General features: G+C 40.4%; 1 protein-coding gene across 2 annotated transcripts in view; it reads right to left on the bottom strand.

The window, feature by feature from the left end:
- GUCY1B1 (guanylate cyclase 1 soluble subunit beta 1) overlaps window positions 1-20,641 on the bottom strand; it is a 43,549-nt gene extending 22,908 nt beyond the window's left edge. Inside the window, exons 1-4 of one of the 2 annotated variants that reach the window (XM_055796494.1) lie at window positions 20,567-20,640; window positions 20,152-20,225; window positions 4,294-4,394; window positions 3,199-3,317 (exon numbers count right to left, since the gene is read on the bottom strand). In XM_055796494.1, coding sequence (XP_055652469.1) covers window positions 3,199-3,317; window positions 4,294-4,394; window positions 20,152-20,225; window positions 20,567-20,569 — 297 coding nt within the window. In that variant the 5' untranslated portion in view covers window positions 20,570-20,640. Of the gene's footprint in view, window positions 1-3,198; window positions 3,318-4,293; window positions 4,395-20,151; window positions 20,226-20,566 lie in introns of both variants that reach the window. The other variant, XM_055796493.1, reaches the window with a different exon arrangement.
- Window positions 20,642-21,393: the final 752 nt, after the last annotated feature.

Genomic DNA, 21,393 nt, shown 5'->3' with positions numbered 1-21,393 from the left:
GCAAAACTGCTGTTTCAGTACACATGCCTCAGAAACAGCTGGGATATATCGACCTTTTGGAAAAAAAACTCTTTAAGGAGATACACGGGAAAAGACAATCTTCCAGTTACAGAGTCATCAACACTCGAAGAATTTCAAAAGGACTTACGAGAAATGGCCAATGTCAAGGACAGAAGTTTTTGTAAGATGCTTGTTTAATTATTAACATTTAAGTGTGACGTTAAGCGTTGCTAACAACTGACAGCAGCTCCATTCTGCAAGACCACTTTGCCACCCTGCTACCCCATTACTGCTGACTTTGTCCAAGCAGCATCACAGGTGAGCCCATGTGACATGCCCTTCACTCTTTACTCTCGAATCATCCAGAGTGGGGGACTTGCCCAGGATGTATTGCAGCTGCTTTCCAGTCCCCAACGTGTCTCTTCTCCCTATGCAGACTGATTATGGGGCGAGCAAAGAGTTTATTGTACTCAGAACCTTGCTCCTACACATAGTCAAGAGTAGAGATGGGCTTCCAGATCAAGGAGCTGAAATTACTCCCCGATCCTGCCATTTATACATTGTCACTCCCACTTCTATTTTTTGTTGTGTTTGATCCATTCTAAACTGATATTGCAGCTTCTGGAAGAATGAATGTGTCTGCTGGGACCAGAGACACTAAGTCTAGAGCTTCAGAGAGCAGTGATCAGCTCCATGGTGAAACACAAAGGGATCACTAGGCAAGAACAAGAAGCAAACTAAATCAGGCAGATTCTGGCCTGTCTAAAAGCAAAAGAGTTTTTTGTGATTGGCACCTGAAATACAAAGATATACTGCTCAGCCCTGTGTAGTACAGAACATCTGGAGACTTTTCTAAAGAGGCATTAGTCCCCTGAAATTTATTGTACTGCAGTTATAAACAACTGAATAGCCATGTAAATGATTCCCTAAATGACAACTAGCCACTACTCTAGCGTTCGATTTTCATTCAGTAGAAAGGTACTGAACACAACATAAAACCACACTTGGAGTTTCTCAGGGGGTACCTTTTTTCACCCTGCTTCTCTGGCGCAGTGTCTTTCAATACGATTTGCCATTTATCCAGGCCTCTTTTTCACAGAAAGTATAAACATTAGATTAAGTTGCAGGATCTTTTTCCTGTTTCATGAAGCTTGAAATACCTGTGTTTCATCTACGAATAAACTAAACTCTCTCTGAGATGTCACAGGAAACAGAATATAAATGAGATTTATTTTCATATGCTTTAAAAAGCTGCAGCCCTCAATTATTTCGTATATCCTGGACTCAGTACAGATTTGAAGAAGTGCCTCTTATGTATTTTAAGAATCTGAAAAAAGTTTAGTACATTAAACCAAATCTGCACCTATTTTTGTAATAGGTATATAAATCAGTTCCTGACCTAATCCAACTGCTGGAAGATCCAAAAATAATAAATCATGGATAATGTTGATTTTCCATCATAATAAAAAGCTAAAAAGTACAATTCTGGCATGGCTACTCATACATTAGTCCTGTTAAAATCTGCAGAAGTGTATAATAGCCAATGTCATCTGTTAACACCGAAATTCAAACAAAGCAGCTTAAAATACTGTCATTAGAAGAATATAAATGAAAGCTGTTTACACTTTTATAGATGGTTGGTGTGCCCTACTAACGTGTCCAGTCTTTTAATCATCACACATGGTAAGGAATGGAAAGAGAAGTATACTATATGTAAAAGGGCATGAGGGAAAGGAATAGGGAAGCACTGGCCCATCCACGTGTACCCAAAGTGATGAAGCAACGGGCCAGCTACACTTTTTTTTCCCTCCTCCCCTATTTTTGCTCAACCCTAACCACAACTTCAGTACGAGTCATCTTTAAAAATTACCTTTACCTGAAGGCTTGCTTTAAGGACAGCCTGTGAATGAAGCTATGAAATTTAAAGGATGTCACATCCCATAGACAGACAACAGTAAACAGATCACTCATGGTATGCACATGTTGGAGCATATACATACCGCCGGTGTCTGCCCAGCAATTACAGTCCATGGGATTTGTACAAAAAGTCTGGGCTGACCGTATCTGAGATGCTCTGGAATAATCCAGGTTTTGGGGCAGGTAGTGAAACACAGAAGTCAATATTCTAATTATCCAGCAAACGATACACTCTGCTCTTTTCACTTACTACTGCTGGAGAGATTTTAAGGAAACAGATGACAAGAGGCTGCTCAATTTCCAGTGAAAAATCAATAAAGATATGACACTCAGCTTTTGGGCAATCTTCCGTGAAATCTTGATCAGTTCAGTGCTTTTAAGCTTATTACAGCACACAGTTCTCTCCAAGAGTGATATATATCACAAATCTTAAATCCAAGGTGGTTTTTGAAGTGACAAATTTTCAAGTGACAAAAAAGGAAAGCCCATTTTTTCTACACTTCGAAACCACACTTTAAAGAAGTCACTATGTTTCTTCCATGCTATTGAAAAATTGTTTTCATATTGTTTTGTTTCACAGTGCAGTATCACACAGTTCTGCAGTCAGGAAAGCAAAGAAGTTGACTTAAACGCTGCTGTTCTATCCCACCCTCAGCTCATGAATGAAGGATAATGTCTTAGGGACAAGCTGTGTATGAGTCCTAGCTCTGTACATAACATACAATTAGAATTAACCAGTATATATAAGTCAAAGATAACTTATGAGAAGAAATACCCTACAAATCTGAAGACCACATTTTCTGTTAGTATAAACAAGGTAAATCTTTTTACTCTAACACATGCAGACAATTTGAACTGATGGGTTTTTTCATGTCTCTTGTACTCCATACTTTTGTTACGCTGTTGAACTCCTGTTCAAAACTTCTCTTTGGAATTTCAAAGGACATTTCAGATTTATGAATACCTCTGCAACCCCAGGTTACCTGCCTTCTCAATCCTTATTTATGAAATTGAAGAGTCAAGGATGTTTGACAAGGGGAAATTATTACTCTACTGAATAATATATGAACTGAGAGGGAAAGAGAGCAACAATGCCAGAACTGCTGAGCAGTGGAAAGCTCTATAGAATACAAATACCAAGGAAGAAAGTTTCCAGACAACTCTCCACAAATAACTGGGAGATTATACAGTACAACCTATATCTCCAAATCTCAATCTAATCTGTTGACTAGACCGTAAATTCTGTCTGGTATCTGAAATAATTCAGCACAAAATTCTTACCTGCAAAAATTCTCTGACATTTGAGCCCAAGACACGTAGAATTGTATCATAACCAGATTCTTGACAAAACACAAAAAACATCTTTCCAAACATTTGAAGAATTTCCCCGGCATTCAGATCTAGTTAAAACAGGAAAATATGATTCAGTCCAAACTGCATTTGACGCACTTTGCTTACTATTTTAGTCTCGTATTCATAAACGAGAAAGACAGTTACCTAAACCCTACCCAGATCCAGTAGGTCAAGAATATGAGAAAAGCAAGATTCAGGGTCCACACAGCAAATTGTAAGTATTCAATACATGAATTTCATTAGGATTTACCAATTACCATTATGACCTTGCTGCATTGTGCATTTTACGCATGTATAGCATTTCAGATTTTCATACAGGTAAGAAATTACTCACTACCTGAAAAGAAAGGAACTTGGTCGTTAGTAGTGCTGACCTCAGGGAAGTCACTTCTGGTTTACAATAGCATGAAGCTACATCTGCTGCTTCAAATCAACATTACTATAGTCATCATAGTCTTATGGGTTCTTGGCTAATTACTGACTCAGAACAAATTCATACCACACTTGGGTCTGCAGATAAAATCACGCTGATAGGTATAATTCTACCTTTTAAATTCCAGACCAGAGCTGCACTGATTGACAATGAATGCAACCCAGATCAATGGCTGATGTGAATGAGATGTGCCCATGCCACAAACATTTCTGTAACTCGGCATGCTTGGTCAGCAAAGAGGTCAAGGACTCATCCATGGGCTGCTCTTGCAGCAGTGGTTGAAACCTGGGTGTACCGGCAAGGCAGTATATATTGTTATTTCATGCCTGCTTGTAACACTGACCATGCTCTATGCACCCATGACATGGAATACTTTGGAAGTAATAAAAAATCTCTTCAAGGAATAAAAGGAATAAAAATATCATAGATAAAGAACAAAAAATCTTTCTTCTGAGATTTTTTAAAAATTCTCTCTTTGATCAATACCTTGTTTTCACTTCCTCTGTGCTATATCCTCTTTCTCTCTCTACACAGATTTTTTTTTGGGGGGGGATTATCCTTTTTGTGATCAATGGACCTGTATTACTTACTAAGGACCTTGCTTGCAGCTGCAACCAGATCATAGGTTTTGGAGTCATCATAAATTATTCTGACCAGAAACTGTCCTTCTTCATCCAGCTGTGCCTCCTTCCTAAAAAGGAAATAGAATAAAATCTTGGTTGAGGGAGAAGCACGATATTGATAAATTCATATACCTTGCTTGGTACTAGTCTTTTAAATATTTAAATACAATAAGTTTGTAGGTTCTATCTTTAAGAAGTTATTTAAGAAAATTAGAAATAAATCTGTTCCATATCTTAGAGTCATACTAAGGTACAATGCAAATATTTCAGACCATGTGTGTTCTGAAAATAATAATTAGCTGTGAGAAAATAAACATATTTTTTCAGTACACAAAGAAGCCTCCCGAAGAAGTTGCTGTACTAATAAAGAAAGAAGTTGCATTTTAAAACAGGGGAATATCCAAGGCCAAGATGGGCTCTTTAAACACTTTTTAAGCAAGTATTTTCATTCCTTCCAATTTTGATTACACTTAATCCACAAAAGGCATGGCATGCTTTTAACAACCATTGCACATATCTTCAAAGAGGAATCTAAAATCCAGATATAGGTACCTAATCAAATCCTTTTTTCAGAATTCTGCACATGTTCAGTAGATAGGAAAATAAAAGGATGCTAGGATTTAAGGCCTTGTTTTTGCATTGCACACCAGTTCTTCACGACTGAAGTGTCACCATTTAGCTAAAGCACAATAAAAATACACATTTCTTCACTACGGGAAACAATTCTCACATGTCACATACATACTTACTACTGGTGGTAAGTAAAAAATCAAGACAAAATTACTCCTTTGCTTTTCAGGACCATTTATTATCTCTTCAGCTTGAACTGCTGAAGTCGTCAGCATCTTGTGGAAAAGGCAGCACAACTCTGTAAGCTATTTTTTTTTTTCCTGAGGAAAACAAGTTGATAGCCCTAGGCAATGAACTGTTGTGCCTTCCAAGCCTTGCATTTGACACAAGTGAGTTACTAGGGAGAGCCCACAAGTGCCTTCCTCCCTGTTTTACCCCATGTGCTTAACACAGGAGCCAGGCCACTGGTGCTGCAGTGCTGGCTGAGTCCCAGCTCCTGGGAGAAGGACAAGGAGCACCCTCACGGCCAGACAGACCCCAGGACCCCAAAGGGCCACTGCCCCGTGTTGCTGGTGCTGCCGCGCACAGAGCATCCCAACGGACACAACCCAGACTCTGCCCTGTTGCAAGTGCAAGTCACATTCTGTATTTGCTCCTCATCCCCTGGCACGTTCTCCTTCAGCAGAGAGAGGGGGACGTGCAGGGGGGGCACACTATGGTCCCTGATGAAGCCATGCTCTGTTTGTTGAAGTCCTCATCTGGCAAAAGAGCAGTCTCCTTTCTCAGAACATTTTTTATATTCACCTTCTGCAGTCTAGCCTACAATGACTCTTTACAGAGACAATGTGCTTTGCAGAAATAGTGACAAAAGGGGAGGCATTTGTAGGTACTCATACTCTAACTTACGTGCTTAGAATGTATATTGGCTCAGCAAAGCTAATATGATCATGGCATCAATAACACCTGTGCAAGTGAAGGGTCACAGCTACCTCATTAAAAAGAAAAGACACTGTTTCATCTAAACACAGCTCCATGCTGCAGAACATCTCAGAAAGACAAAAGAAAGGCAAAGAGGTAGGAAAGCCTAAACGAGAATGACTGAATCACACCCTCTTATGTCACAAGAAAAAAAAATTAGTACAGGGAGTTGTTCTTCTGAAAAAGCCTTAGAATTAGTAAAAATATCAAGACAGACAATGAGGCAGTTCTGTATAAAAAACTAAGCACGTCATGCAAATCAAGACATTCATCAACTCAGGACTGAAATAATTATTTTTCTAATGTACAAATGGAAAAGAACCATGATTAAAAACTTATTTACTAGCACCATGACAATGAAGGGCTTTTACCAGAGTAGGATAGAAATGCTCCTTGAAATAAGGTTCAAACACAGTTTAAGAGCCAATATTTCTAACTGCTCTAAATTTCTAATGGTCATCAGAGAAACTATAAACCTATAAGAAGTAGATTATAAAACTACTATGTAAAATCCTACATCCCCTTTTATATCAAAATCTTTGCTCCATCATCATAACATGATCAACCATCAATCAAAACAGAAGTCTTTGACCAAAAATCAAATTCTAATTTTCTAGAGCAGGCAGAATTTATTTTAAAAATTAAATAATAAAAAATAAGAAATAAAGCCTGCACAACAATTCAAGCATTTACAAGTGTAGTAGAATTATCCATCCATACAAACAAACATCTTCCGAGTTATTCAAAGGGGAGAGAGGTCTGAGAATTGAGTACTCTTGTTCATCTTAAAACTGGTAGATGGCAAATGGTACTGCTGCTAAGGCCTGATTGCAATCTCATATGGTAGTATTCTATTGACCTAAAATAAATTGTCATTTAACTCTCTAATTAATAAACATCAGTCTTTGATAGTCTGTTCATTTATGAAATGGAAGTCTGGAAACCGTATTTCTTTTCCCCTCTTAATCTTACTTTAATCTTGCTCATTCTTACTGCTGACCAAAAATTATACTACATTGGTTTTATTTTTTAAAAATATATGTACTTTTTTTATTAATTAATGAAGTCTTGTAACTGCTACTTGAAATATACATTTTTATACTCCATCTAAGAATGAGCATAATGAGCTAAAAACAAGCTAAGCAATTTTCCTAAAGTAATATGACAAGGCTACAGAGGAGGTAAGACTAAACATCTTACATAATGTTTTTCATTCATAATGATGTTCCCTTTATGTAGAATTAATTAACTTAATGGAGGTATTTATTTTCATATTCCAAAATATTTTCATACTCCAAAATAGTACTTCTGAAGCTTTCGGAGAATGGCTGGGGAAGAGGACCAGATCAGCCTGCAGGATATCAAGTCTCATTGAATCCTGAAAACACAAATTCCTTCTTTCCTTCTTTTCCTAACTAGGAGGAGAGCTGGAGTTATTAGTGGGAAGCATCGTCTTGAAGCATATGAGATCACTGAGAAACAAGAAGGTAGAGTCCACATTTCTTAAGAACTGAAATTAATATGAGAAAAGAAAACCATCTCGATTCTTTGATTCTCATAATATGATACATAACTGGAAGTCAGATACAGTTTGGAAGGAAGCTTTGCAAAGGGTGAACAAACTTTCCCACATCTCTGATACACACTGTGTTTTTAGTCTCTGTTCTCAGCCAAACCACAAGGATAACACAAACATCTGGAAAAGCAACAAACATCCTCAAAACTACTGCATACTTGCACAATCCAGTAGATACAATTTGTGTGTGTGAGAGTTTTCTCTTAAAAATTGACCCAGTTTGATGATGCTGGCATCTCTTTCAAAACTTCTTACATTTCTTTCCAACTACATTGACTGGAACTTTTCCTGTTTCCTTCTATGTGCCAAGCCATGCTTCCTTTTTTTTTTTTTTTTTTTTAATTTGTCTTTAGTTTACTTTCTCAAAGTTTTTCTTCAATGCCTGCAGTTTCTCTAAGCCACCTCTTTTTAAAATCATCACTGGTTATTTCAATGCCTATTCCATTTAGATTATTGTAGCTATTTTGTTCTTCTCCAGTTTTCTCTAGATCCTGTGGGTCACTTAGTAACCATGTCCTCTGTAGCCTTGATGATGTATTTCCCATTAAAATAACTTCATTGATAAAGTTAGACAACAAATAGTTCTATTATTATCTATCACATTGCATTCCTTGAATAAAATTTTTTGGGGTGAAACTCACTGCTCTAAGGCTTCTCTTCCTCAGTATTAGCAGTCTTGCTGGGGATTCCAGCAGTACGGGAAAAGGAACCAGTGCTTGTATTGCAGGCTAATACACCACCACCACAAAGTAGTCCTAGCTTTTAGTTATTTTTATTTTAGTAGAGACAGAGAAAAATATATTTTAAAAAAAATGTAATCCAACAAAAGCTAATCTTATTTGGGGAATTTTTTTCTAGAAAATTTGTCAATTCAAATATTTACTCGTGCAGAGGATTACACTCCTCACTCAAAAATATGTGGACAAAAATTTCTTTGCTTGTCCTACAAATATGGCAAATCCCATGACAATGTCTGATCTAAACCTGCATCAAAAGGTAAAAGGCACTTTTAAAGCTTGCACTTGAAATTCCAGAACACTCTTCTTCCTTTCCAGAAAAACTCCATCCCCATACCTCTAGGCTCTGTTGTGCTGGTCCATCCCAACTGTTCAGCTAGATGCTGAGCTGAAATATAATTCAGTTAGATACTCGGTTTTCTGGGTTTTTTTTTTTCTGGGTGGATCTCCCTGTCTGCTTCATCCCCTGGTCACAGAAGTTGCTGGGTGTACAGAATGTGTAGCCAGAGAGAGTGGCAGAGGACAGGACAGACGGTTCAGTGCAGGCAGCTGAAGCCTGTCCCTGCCTCCAGGGAGCTGGGATGCACCTTCTGAGGCCTTTCTGCCTCCCCCAGTAATCTGGCAGCAGTGAGAACCATCCAAAAGTCCTTCTCTCTGAAATACTTCAATAGACTTAAGACTGAACGTGATGGCGAAATGCTGCTGTGAGCTTATCCAAAATGGCCAATGCAATGTGAAAACAACTGGGTTTACAGAGGCACCTGTCCTTCCGCAAGTCTACAAAACGGCAAGTCCTCTAACAATCTTGTTTCAGAGGGCATAGCATCACTGCTGTCAGCACCAGAACGGCTGACCATGCCATGACCACCAGCAGTCTAGGAAACAGGACAAAGTCATTGAAACGTTCATTCAGGTGAATGGGCAGTCTCTAAATTGTTTCCTCATGGCTGCAGTTTCCTCATCTCATTAGCTGACACCTACCTGATCCACCAAAGCTGCCGGCATTTACACGAAGGAACAGGTTCTACAGCTAGGCTGATATGAAGAAATACATGACAGTGCTATGAAAATAGTTACAACTAATACTAAAAGTGAGGCTGCTTTGTCAGCTTTGTGGAGCTGCTCTTGGCTGGCTGTCCATCAACAGCAATTCCTCCGGTGTGACATAGCTGTTCTTAACTCCATAATCTACAAGTACCACGTATGAAAGCAAACCTGCCGGTGTGGGACAATAAGGTATGGCTACAAACCTGAGTATGTGAAATTTAAAAGACCAGAAAACCACACCTGTTCTCACCTTCCCTCTCCTGGTTGAGAGACGGTTCACGAGCTGGGATTAGAACTGCAATATAACATGGCATCCTTAGATGCAAGGAATTTACATCTGGCTAACCATATTTCATGGAAAACTTCATAATCCATAGCTTTATGAAAAACTGTGGCATTTCCCTTGAAATGTTTTGCTGCAGTCTTTATTCCCAGTTTTTTACCAAATAAAATTATGGCAGTAAATCAGCATAGCTCTAATGTTTTCTCCAGACCACAGTGTTTGATCACAAAGGTATTAACAGCAATAACATGTTGGTGACTTTCTTAAGGGCTTGACTGGAAATGACCCAAAAGCAACAAGCTCTGGCAAATTTCCAAGCCCTAGTTAGCTCTGTAGTGAAGGAACAGCACTACAGTAGCAAACTTTTAACTTTTGTACAGCCTTTCTTTCAAAACAACTACTTAGTCAAACGTAACAGAATTTACAATTTATGTCTCATTCACATTTCTAGAGAGAAAAGAAGGGTTTACTTTGCTCCCCAGTAAGCTTACATTTAAAACTTTTTAAAAAACAGGATTTTAATGCTCTTGCCCAAACCGACTCCTAAACCGACTCCTGTTGTCAGCATACAGGATGTGGTATTTTGTGGTTCAAAACTTACATCCTATGTTATGCCTGTCCTAACTGCTATGGTCTGGCAGCCCTTTCTATTTACTCTAATTCTGAATGATTACAGAGCTATTCAAATTGTGGGAAACAAAGACTCTAGCCCAGACTTTTCTAAAATACCTTTGTTTTCCTCCGGAATGTTTGTCTTATCCAGGTTAATGTGAGGAAGTTTACATGGGAAAAAAAAGAACCTCAACCATTGCACAATGGAAAATAGCACAGCTATATAGAGGCCATTTTTCACATACAGGTTTGACCTTGAAATCAATGGAAAAATTCCTATCGAGTAGATCAAAGCAGGATCAAGTCTTTAAGTGGACTTTCCTCCATCAGACATGCTAGCAGCCCCCAGACTGCTGTTGGTCTAGCAGCACAGCACAGTGTTACAGGTGATACTACACGTGTACAATGGGCCCTTTCAAAGTCTTTCCCATTGTGAAACTAGTTTAGTATGTGAAAACACACTACTAACGCTCAAAGGTGATGTTAATAATTCACAGAGATGGCTGAAATATCAAGTGTGAACAAACATTCTGACAAAAAAAATTCTTAAAATCAAAATGCATCTTGCACTGCAGATTTTTAAGCCACAGACCGCATACATTTGTATTTCACATAGACGAAAAAAGTTTCTCTATTTTGATGTAGTAAGGACCTCCTCTACCATCTTTAGAGATTTTACAGACACAGTTGAACAAGATGTCACATCAGGTTGGTTTTACTTATATAGCCCGATCTGCATAACATGGATTTTGCAGTCAGATTGTAGCATTTAAAGGGAATTTGAATAAATCAGAATCAAGAAGGTTGGCTGCTGCTGTCTGAACTTGTTTATTCCTGTGAAGCAGTGCTTGCTATCCTGTCTCTGTAGTAAATCATAAAGCTGTAATAAAAAAAAAAAAAAAAAGAAATTCTTACAGAAAAAGAACCCTTCCCATTTCAGAACTTAGCACATGGTAAATATTGCAAAACGTAATGGATATAAACAGGAAAAAAAGATGGTACAAGACTGCATGGAACAATTACTTTGTACCCTGAAGATGCACAGGCTTCTCTGTGATATAACATTATTATTTAGAACCTGTTGGTGTCACTTTAACAGACCATCTAGTGTCCCCAAAGTACAATTGGATCTCTTCCTATCAAAATTCCAGTACGAAGTGCATGCCCTGGGTGTGTCACCTTGAACACACCACAACAACAGCTAGTTCCAAGACCACCTCTAGGACTTCTTCCATGACAGGTATTGTTTCTGTTGGGACTTTTGCCACCATTGTACTTAACTGTTCTTGGTGTACCATGGATGGAAAAAGTGCTCGTTAAACTGAAGAGACGAGTCAAAACAATCTAATAACAAAATAACACTGCTGCACTTAGGAACCCAGCATGGTTCTGATCTCACTGATAGGAGCATGTCAAGTTTAATTCAGTTCCAAGAGTAACACTATTAAACAGAATTACATGTGTCAGAACTAAAGATGGTATCAGTGAAACCAAAATCATTGTCTTTGCATCTCTTTAAAATGGCAAACTCACTGCTCCTTATATAAATTCACAGGTGGTTTGTGTTTTCAAAATACTTCTCATCTTTTTTTCATGTATTTCACAAAGATGCTTTGCTAAAAATTATTAAAAATATTGAACTGCTCTTCTCACTCCTCCCAAAAGGAAAAAAAAAAAAACAAAAAAACAAAAACAAAAACCAACCTAAGACTTCTAGATGTTGTGGATGGGCCAGAGATATTTCAAAACACCCAGCTGGGAAAAACATAAATTATATTAAGTTACAAGATTAAATAAAAATGGGAATCTGTCCAGGAAAATGATGTTCTGGGTAAAGTAAATAGGCGTATTTATAGACTTCAGAGTTCTGAGCTATTTCCCAGTTTCACAGGCTGGATATGAGAGTGTTTAATGTAAGTTTTCATAACAAGATAATCCTAGAAGATACAGTTAACAAACGTACAAGTTCTTTGCTACTACTCAAAATACTAAAAATATTATTAAAAATATAAAGCTAGTATTATACGTAATACTTCTTCTACGTAAGTGGACTAAAAGGAACAGTATTTACAAAATATTCTTTAAAGTGTTTCATTTATAAGAGTGAGTGATATGTTTACAACACCTGGTATCCTGGCAAGTCTAAAAGCACTTCCCGGTTCTGGGAAAACTGCAAAGTACCTGAGAGATACTGCAATAACACTGACAACGTGTCTCACAACATGCCACTACTTCCTTTTAGCCAAGTCTTTCCCAAACAAATTAAAGAATTTGACATCCACACAGTTTAAACTCCTGACCTCCAAGCAGGTCCCTCCACTGTGAGGAATTGAAGGAACAGAAGTGCAGTGTCCTGACCCTACAAGTCTTGTGAAATTAACCTCCAGGCCCATGAAGAATCATCTATTCAGCACCAGTTTTAATAAAACTTTAAAAATACTGCTTCGAATTTTGGAATAATATGAAATAAGGACTTAGAAACATAAACAACAACAAATGTTCCTGCTTAACTCCAGTTGCTAGATAAACACTCATTATTTAGATGTTATACTGTACTAATGGTTCTCCAAAGTCTCTTTCTGACATCAATTTATAAGTAATCTGCATTTTTTTCAGAACTGTTATGAGATAGATTGAACAGAACACTCCATCTTCAGCACTAGGTAAACCCACACAGTACTAAGGAGAGAGTGAAAAATCAATTTTCATGTTTTTTCACAGACCACTGCAATTAACAGGGTACTACACAACCCAAAAAAAGTATGAACTTCCAATCTAAAACTCTAGTGAATCATCTGGTTTTTCATCAGTGTTCATGGTGAGAAAACAATTAAGATAATTAACACAGTATGTCTGCAACATTTTTGAGCACAAAAGAATCGGTAACTTTAGATGAACTGTAAAGCAAGCATTCTTTATAATAAATTAGTTGTGGGCTGGGAAAGGGCAATACCGAGCAAGCTCACAGCAGTTCAGTGAAGTGGGAGAGACAATTCACATGGGACTGATTTCCACCACTGCCATCCACAGCTATACGTGCCTGTGTGGTAAAATCCATAAGCCACTTGTTAGCCACCTGGACTTTTCTGCAGTTCCTGAGAAAAGAAGTACGTAAGAAAGGAACAGGAGAGCCAGGAAACTGATGGGAGAAACCCCAAATATGTTAACAGGATCAAAGACCCCTGAAGTCCTAGCATGTCCAAGCCTACACTTAGATGTGTAAAAGGAGTCTGGCACCAAGGTTCCCTTGCAACTCAGACCTTGTTGAAACATACCACAAATAACTGGAAAGCTTTTCTCTCACTTCAGCTACACTTGATAACTAACCGAAATCCCAGACCTCACATTTTGTACAGATCTTTGATTCTTATCTCCTGTTCAGTCTGCATTTTTATTGCCCAGGCCACATTGTGGTTACGTAGATATAACATGCGTACACACATGCACACACACACATGTACACATAAATATTTATATGCATATGTATCTACATATACAAATATAATTTCTCCAAAAACATTACATTCTAAGCTGATGATTATCCATCTTCTCTCCCAGCAGAAGTGACACTTTTAATACTGTAGACAGATTGGCATAGACTATGATACTGGTTTACATGCTTTGTAAAGGGTTGTCCTATATATAGAAGCTAAGGTCAACTGAAAACTTAGAAAACATGCCATTTTCCAGAATGATTATGAAGAAATAAAATTAGTGTCTCATAAAGAGCCACAAGCATTTGACGAGGGATTTTTGTTGCTTTGTGAAAGCATGAAAGATGGACTTAGGTACCGCTTGTAACAACATCAGTGAAGTCTGCTCCAAGCCATGTTCCCCTGCCTCCCCCCGAGGCTGAATGACACAACCTGGCAGTCACCCCCATGAGCCCACAGAACTTGTTCCTTTTCCTCCAGGCTACCGATTATTTCAGTACTGAGGCCAGATCCTACTCACTTAATGCACAATTATTGCATATTTTATTTTATCCCGTTCATTGATATATAAACTCAGGCTTGATTTACAACACAGGTTTCCAATCCAGCTCTGAAGACAGAATTATTCCTTTCTAGCAAGACTTCCTGTGGAATTGATCCCTATACTATTTGCATGCACAAGCATTAATTAGCTCTCTAACAAGGTCATGAGGCCAGTTATACCATTTCCATTCAAAGTGGCAAGACTACCACAGATCAAACAGGTTTCATTGATTTTGGGTGCTTGCTTTGAGACAGGTGGACCTGTTTTTTCAAGGTACTCAGCACTTCTTGTGCTCGAAACCCACCTTCCATGGACTTTACATGCCACCAACATCAGACCTACACATTATCTGAATTCCAACACCTCTTAAGAGTTTACTGTTGCAAGTGTAACAATAGTCTTTTATTACAGCTTTTGTGCATATTTTTCAAAGTTTCTGAAAAGGCAAACTATACTACAGTATGAATTGTTATTATTTCTAAACATTGTCCTAAGCAACAGTAATAGGCCAAAACCTTGATTTTATAGGATCTGTCATCAAAAGTAAATTGTGTTTTGCCATATTAGTAAGAAGAAAAATAGATTTTTGACAAGATGACATTCTGTACTTGTTATTCAGACACAGTAAGTCAAGCTAGTACCTTTATTCTGCTACAAAATGGTTTTTATTACTTGCTTTGTTTAAGAAGCATAACAATGAGCAGGTTTTACTATCAAGAAAGTCCCAGGAAACAATGCACATTTTTTAAAAATGGAGTTATTTCCCCTGTAAAAAAAACTGTAATATATATTCTTAAAGGCAGAGTTGAGTACATTTGCTATTATTTGATTTTATATTATTTACTACTTTGGAATATAACTGCAAATAAAATTAATCAGAACATCATATCCTGTCAGTGAGTTCCTAAGTATCTAAATTCTAGTGAAAATCAGTGGAGGACATCATTAAATGCATAAATGAATAAAAGCATCTACCTCTCCTGACTTAACTAGCCAACCCGCAACAACACGAGTGCCTTTGAAAAGTTACCCAACAAACAGGTATTCTTAGATCATCTACATTTTACTGCAAAAGCCTCACTGAGTACCTAAAGTCTGACCTACGTTAACTTCTACCGATATGATGCAGTAGTTTGTGTCTGTTTAGTTTTGTTAAAGCAAACGATAGCCCTGCAGTTCATTTCACTCCCGCAAATTGTAGAGTGTTCTCTACCACTTAAGTCAAACCCAATTTGAAACTGAGGAGAGAAGCCTTCCCCTTATATTGCACCAGAATAATTTCTCAACCCTCAGGGTTTCACCATTTTAACCCTAACAGTACAGTTACAGAAAACAAATTCTGATCACTCAACTAGCCTGAGGCCTTGGTAGGTGAGAATGTGTAAAGTCTGGGGGAGAACAACAATAATTTCCTTCCACATAGGACTAGCAATTGACTTTCACTCCTCCTTTGTGTGCACTTCGAGAGCATTGGGGCCATGTAACGTTTGTGCTACCCTGCAGGCTCCCTGGATTCTTGACATTTAAGAGCCTGTGTGGACAGTACGTGCCAGCTTTAACCCACAAAAGCAGGACAAATAAAGGGCAAAGGCAGGGTGATGCCTTAATTCTACACTAAGCATTGAGCACCAGGAAAACAAAGACAATTACTTGCTTTCTGCATCCACGCTAATGTACAGCCAGCAAAGGATACATGGGTCTTGAGGCACAAAATGCCTGTTTTGCTACTGTGCAAGTTTCGACACAGATATTATTTTCTAGAATCAATTAAAAAGTAGTTTGACCTCCAGATAGTTACTTTTTGCAAACACAGAATTCCTGTTCTAGTTTGCCCATGCTCATCAGGCTACGCATGTTCTTGTGGGAACATCTACCATAGAAACAGAAGGAAGATGAAGACTGCAGTTGACTGACTGCCATTTCATTTCCCAAAATTTTATCTTTCACATACCTCTGTGGGAAAAATACTAATTTATTCTACAGTCTTGCAATGAAGCATTTTAATGCATTTCTTAATGAAATATTTGAGATCTCATTCCTTTTCTTGGCAATTTATTTGAAAGTGCCACAGTTTGAACATCTATCCTGGCCTAAATTCAGATTTAGGAGCCCATGGGAAAACCCTGTATTCATTTAATCAAACACAGAGGGATACTGTTGGGAAAGAGAGGATAAATGACTATTTACATACTTCCTGCTGACAACATTGCTCTAGCTCCCAAATATTATCCTGGAGATGTTTCAAGAAGACATCCTTGTTAACATTTGTTACAGAATTAAACTTTTCAAGCTGCTGAATGGAGTGCTCAGATTTTCACATATATTGGCTGTTCAGCTCAGCCAAGTGTGACACCTGTTGCAGAAGAGCTCAGATTTTATCATGATAGAAGTCCCTTTTGAAAATACGTAAGCACACACCTATTTAAATATGCTCACCACAAAAACACACCAGAGAAGACAGAACTTCATAAGTCTTGGATTTTTCTTTTTTTTTTTTAAATGTGGGTAGTCTCTCTTGTTTTGGACAGGTACATAGACAGTAATTCCATGCATACTACCTAAAAGAAACAAATTTTGGGGAATTTATGGCTGAGAAAATTAATAAAGGCTCCATAAATCAAGATTACTTTTCACCACTCGTATGCCAGCTTTCTTCACCTTATTTTGAATTCAGCCTATTTGGGATCAACAGTGTTGTTTCAGAAATACATGGCCTTGAACTGTTTAGGTTTTAAGCACTTTAATTCTAGTTCTTCAGGAAAACGAAGACGTATTTCCATCGAGCTGACAAAAATTATATTCAGTAAAATTTCAAAGTACATACTTTAATTTTTCCATGAGCTTAGTGCCTCATTGTAAAGGTTGCCTGATGTGTAAAAAAGAAGTCTGTTGTTTAGTTACATTCTGTTTTAAAAATTGATGAAAAAACCATGGCGTCTAACTTTCCCAGAATACCACTCTGGGACATTTGAAAACAAAATCAGTATGTATATTTTTCAGATAGATCGGATTTTCACAAGAATGTTGAAAAATGAATGAAATAGCAGAAACAGATACTTGAAATCATCACCCTGACTCAGGTAAGAGTAAGTGATGGCAATGAAAACACCACTCTCATAAAAGTATAAAATTCAACTATCTGGTCTCTCAAATTCTGTATTTAAGAATTTCACACAGTGTCACTTTTGACTGAAGAAGCCAGAGAAGACAAGAGTCTTCATGCTGCAAATGAAGCATACCCTTTCAGTTCAGTATTTAACTTTTCTGAACATACTTTTTTGAAGAATGACCTGGTTTCATTATTTTGGATTATTCAGTTCTATGTTTTCTTTTCACTTCTATAAACATTAACTCCAAGTTCAGCCACTAGCATTTGGGAATCACTCAGCAATCACAATCCAGAGGTCTGCAATGCTGATTTACATCTTCTGCAATGACTTCAGGGAGAACAGAACAGCTGTATGTGATCATCTCAACATGCAAAAAAAAAAACCAAAGCAGAGGCTTTCCTGCTTCACAGAAATGCTTAAGTTGTTGCAAATTCAACCACACAGTGCAAAGCGCCTCTCACTTTTTTTTAAACAGCCAAAGACTGTTGACTTCAACAATTACTCCTCCAAAACAATCACGGGTGATTCAACTGATTCAACCCACCATGCCACAACACTGGTCTGTATCTTCCCATGTTTTCCTAAACGATTAACAGTTCTAACAAAGCCTTCGAAAGAAGTCTGTATTTGCTTACATAAGGTAAAATATCTAACCTCTTCCGTATCTCTGTAGGTGCACCATAGGAACTTAAAAGTACCAAAAAGAATAAGCATTTAGTGGCTCTCAGTTGACCCTGTAGCAACTCCTAAATCAGCACCACTATATCTGTTCCACTGAGATATACAGGAGTTTGTTTGCTGGTTTCTAAACTCTATAATATGCTACTTTTAAAGAAAAATCCTGCTGAATAAATACCCTGTTGCAAACACTTTTTGCATAAGGAGCTATGGCAGCTGTTGCGTACATTTTGGCTCTTTCTTGCAGATCATGTTCCCCTCTTCTTCCACTCTTGGGTGGTGGTGTGGTAGTATCCTTTCAGAAAGCCATCTTCTCTGTGAATTAATAGCAGAGCCTAGCTGTTGGGCTACTACAAGAAAGAAATGTCTCTCAGCTGAGAAACAGAAACAGGATGTAGCAGCTTCTTGAAGCTTCACAGCTGACCTTAGCAAAGTATTTTGTATCTTTCCATTAAATTTCCCAAAAATGTTAAATGAGTAATACTCCTCATCGGTTTTAGTTACCTTCAGTATACTAATAGGTGTGCATCAAATCTTAAGAGATAGGATGCATCAGGGATTATGGCCGGGTTCTCACTGTCTGCAGTATGATTGTGTACTAGAAGAAACTTTGTATCTTCTCAGATGGATTAATCTTAAATAGAAATTCTGTTAAGTGGGTAATCTGGACAAAAACGGACCATAATACTCAAAGACAACTTGGTAAGGGTTGGCACACCAGGAAAGAGTGAACATTCTGTATTATATTCATATATATATTTTATTATAATTTTCATGGAAAATGACCAATGTGTTTAAATAAGGTATGTAAGAAAAATAAACTTGTATAACTCACAACTTACGGTACAAAACTATGTGGCATTCACTGAAGACTCACCTATGCAATCCACAGAACTGCATTTGCAAAGCATAATTTATAAAGTAACTGTCAGGAATCACTGGAACAGTGAATGTCTGTTGAACCAGAACTGTGGACTCTCCGTCTCTGGTGATTTTAAAGACTCAGCTAGACAAAAGTCACAGCTGAACCTTGATCTAGTGCTGGTAACCTGGTTAGAACAAAGACTGGACTAGATGACCTCCAGAGGTCCCTTCCTACCAATGTTTCCATGATTCTCTGATTTCACGGTACTGTGTAAGATTACCACATTTTCAATGAATGGATTAATGAAAAAAACTGTCACGGTCACAAAAATTTCACTGTCAAGTGAAGTCCTTTAACTCCAAAAACTGTATTAGGACAATGGCAAGACAGCTATAGTGACATATTAAAATTGGCCCAAAATAAATGGGAGAGTAGTGTAAAAGAAGGCATCCCACTGAAAGATGACTACCTTCTCCAAACTGGATAATACAGTTCTCCCTTAAAACATACAATATCAAGAGATTATATTAAACCCTTTCTTCTGACTACATAGTTACACAAAGCCCTACAAAGTAAGCTTACAACTCTGTAAGCATTTATGGCTTTTAAAATATATTTCTTGTAGTTCTGCCCAAGTATCCAACCCACCATATTTATGGTAAATAGAATATTGTTTGCACTACCCATTTCAAACTTTTTGTGCTATCTCACAATTAATCAGTTTAAAGTGAAGACAGTCATCTCCTTGGAAAAATGTTATACTGCCAGACAAGCAAGGGCTGGACACAAGAAGTCAGGTTCAACAGCCCAAAATCATTCTTATACGTACATTCTTATATGCATCTCTCTATAGCCGTGACTTTTAATTGCAAGCTGCGTACATTACCAAAACCTTACACTCATTTTAGACAGTTTACTAGGTAAAAACTGTATTGCAGTTCCTCAGGAGCGCACAGAGAGTGAACTGTCGCATGGTTCACCTGGTGGTCTGGCCCAAGGAAGGGCTCCCCTGGTTTCTGGGACGTTTTGCCTGCAGATGATTTCTGCCGCACGCGCTGTATAACGGAGGGGGCCGCAGGGACGGATGCCACCCCCGCTGCAGCTCCGGGAATCGGTGAGAGCGAGCAAGGCGGCTCTCTGCGGCGTGACAGGCCCCGTGCGGGACGAAAGGCGGGGAGGGCCGTGGTAAGGGCCGTGGTAAGGGCCGTGCCCCGGCCGAGAGCCGCCTCCCGCAGACCGCTGCCACCAGCCACGGCTACACATGCCGGGCGGCCCCGCGGCGGCCATCGGGGCGCGCCAGGCTGTGCCCGCCCTGCCCGGTCCCCGCAGGCGGCGGCCCCCGGCCCCGCGGAGGGACACGCACAGGCACACGCACAGGCACACGCACTTACTTGATGTCCTCCCAGACGGCGGGGCCGTAGTTGCGGATGACGAGCAGCTCCAGGGCGTGATTGACGAAGCCGTACTGCGGGCAGGGCGCGGCGGCGGCACGGTCAGGCACCGGGCGGGGGAGCCCCTTCCACCGCCCCACAGCACCCCACGCCTCCCCACCGCCCCGCTCTCACCCCGGTGCCGCTCACCCCGGCGGGAGCAACCGTCGCCTCACACCTCCCCCATCTCCCCCCAAACCAGCGGGCCGGGACCCGGCTCCCCTTAGGGCTCCCTCTGCCTAAGCGGGTTCAGCCCCTTCCCTTCCCTTCCCTCCCACCATGGACCCGGACCCGGACCCGGCCAGCCCGGCCCGGACCAGACGCCCTCCATCAGCCCCGCTCCCCCGTGTAGGGAGGGCGGCCCGGCGGAGCTCACCATGATGCCGCCGCCGCCGCCGCCGCGGAGCAGCAGATGGGTCCCGGTTGCCTCACCACCTCCCCCAGCCGCCACCGCCCGAGTAGCATCCACCGACAGCCAATGGCGAGCGCGGCCGCCACTCCAGTATCCAATGGGGGTCGCCGTCGCCACGCTTTCCTCCAATCGGAGGCGGAGGCGGGACTGCGGGTGGCCGGGGCATGCGGGGGCTGGGAACGCGGCCGTGGGAGCGGCGGGCGCGAGGGCCGGGGACAACCGCGCCCGCGGAGCGGCCTGGGCGGCGCTGCCTGCGCCCCGCCGGGAGCGGGGGCCGGGGGCGGGCTGGGCTGCGCTGCCCTGGGGGCTCCGGGAGCGGGCTGGGCTCCCTGCGCGTACCGGCGGCTGGCCCTGCCCCTCCTCCTCAGGTGCTGAGACGGTGGCCGGCGGGATAACGGTGTCTGCTGCCGCCCCAGGCCAGCGTGCGTTGGGGGCGGGCAGGCCGGGGGAACGCACACAGCCCCCTCGGGGTGGTTTGTTCCCGCTGCTCGCCGTAGCCGGTAACCCTTTGAACCTCTTACAGTTTCCCACGCATCGGATGGGATTTTCCAGATGCTTTTCTCCAGCTGGAGTCGCTTGGGACTGGCCTGACACGGGTTGGGAGGTGAATCGAGGTGCGCGGCGGGCCCCGGGGCTGGGCAGGCCCCGGCGTGGGCCTTGTGTGCCCCGGCGCCGGTGCCTTCGCTGGAGCAGAAAGGCTTCCTCGGTTGTTTCGTGTCCCAGTGGAGCCGCTTAGCTTTTAGGACTATAAATACCCCCTAAAAATTGAATAATCTGAGGGACAGCGCAGT

The sequence above is a fragment of the Falco peregrinus genome, chromosome 2 (genome assembly GCF_023634155.1).
Source record: "Falco peregrinus isolate bFalPer1 chromosome 2, bFalPer1.pri, whole genome shotgun sequence".
Taxonomy (NCBI): domain Eukaryota; kingdom Metazoa; phylum Chordata; class Aves; order Falconiformes; family Falconidae; genus Falco; species Falco peregrinus.
Note: the sequence above shows the minus strand (reverse complement) of the source record. Positions and strands in the feature narration are given on the sequence as shown.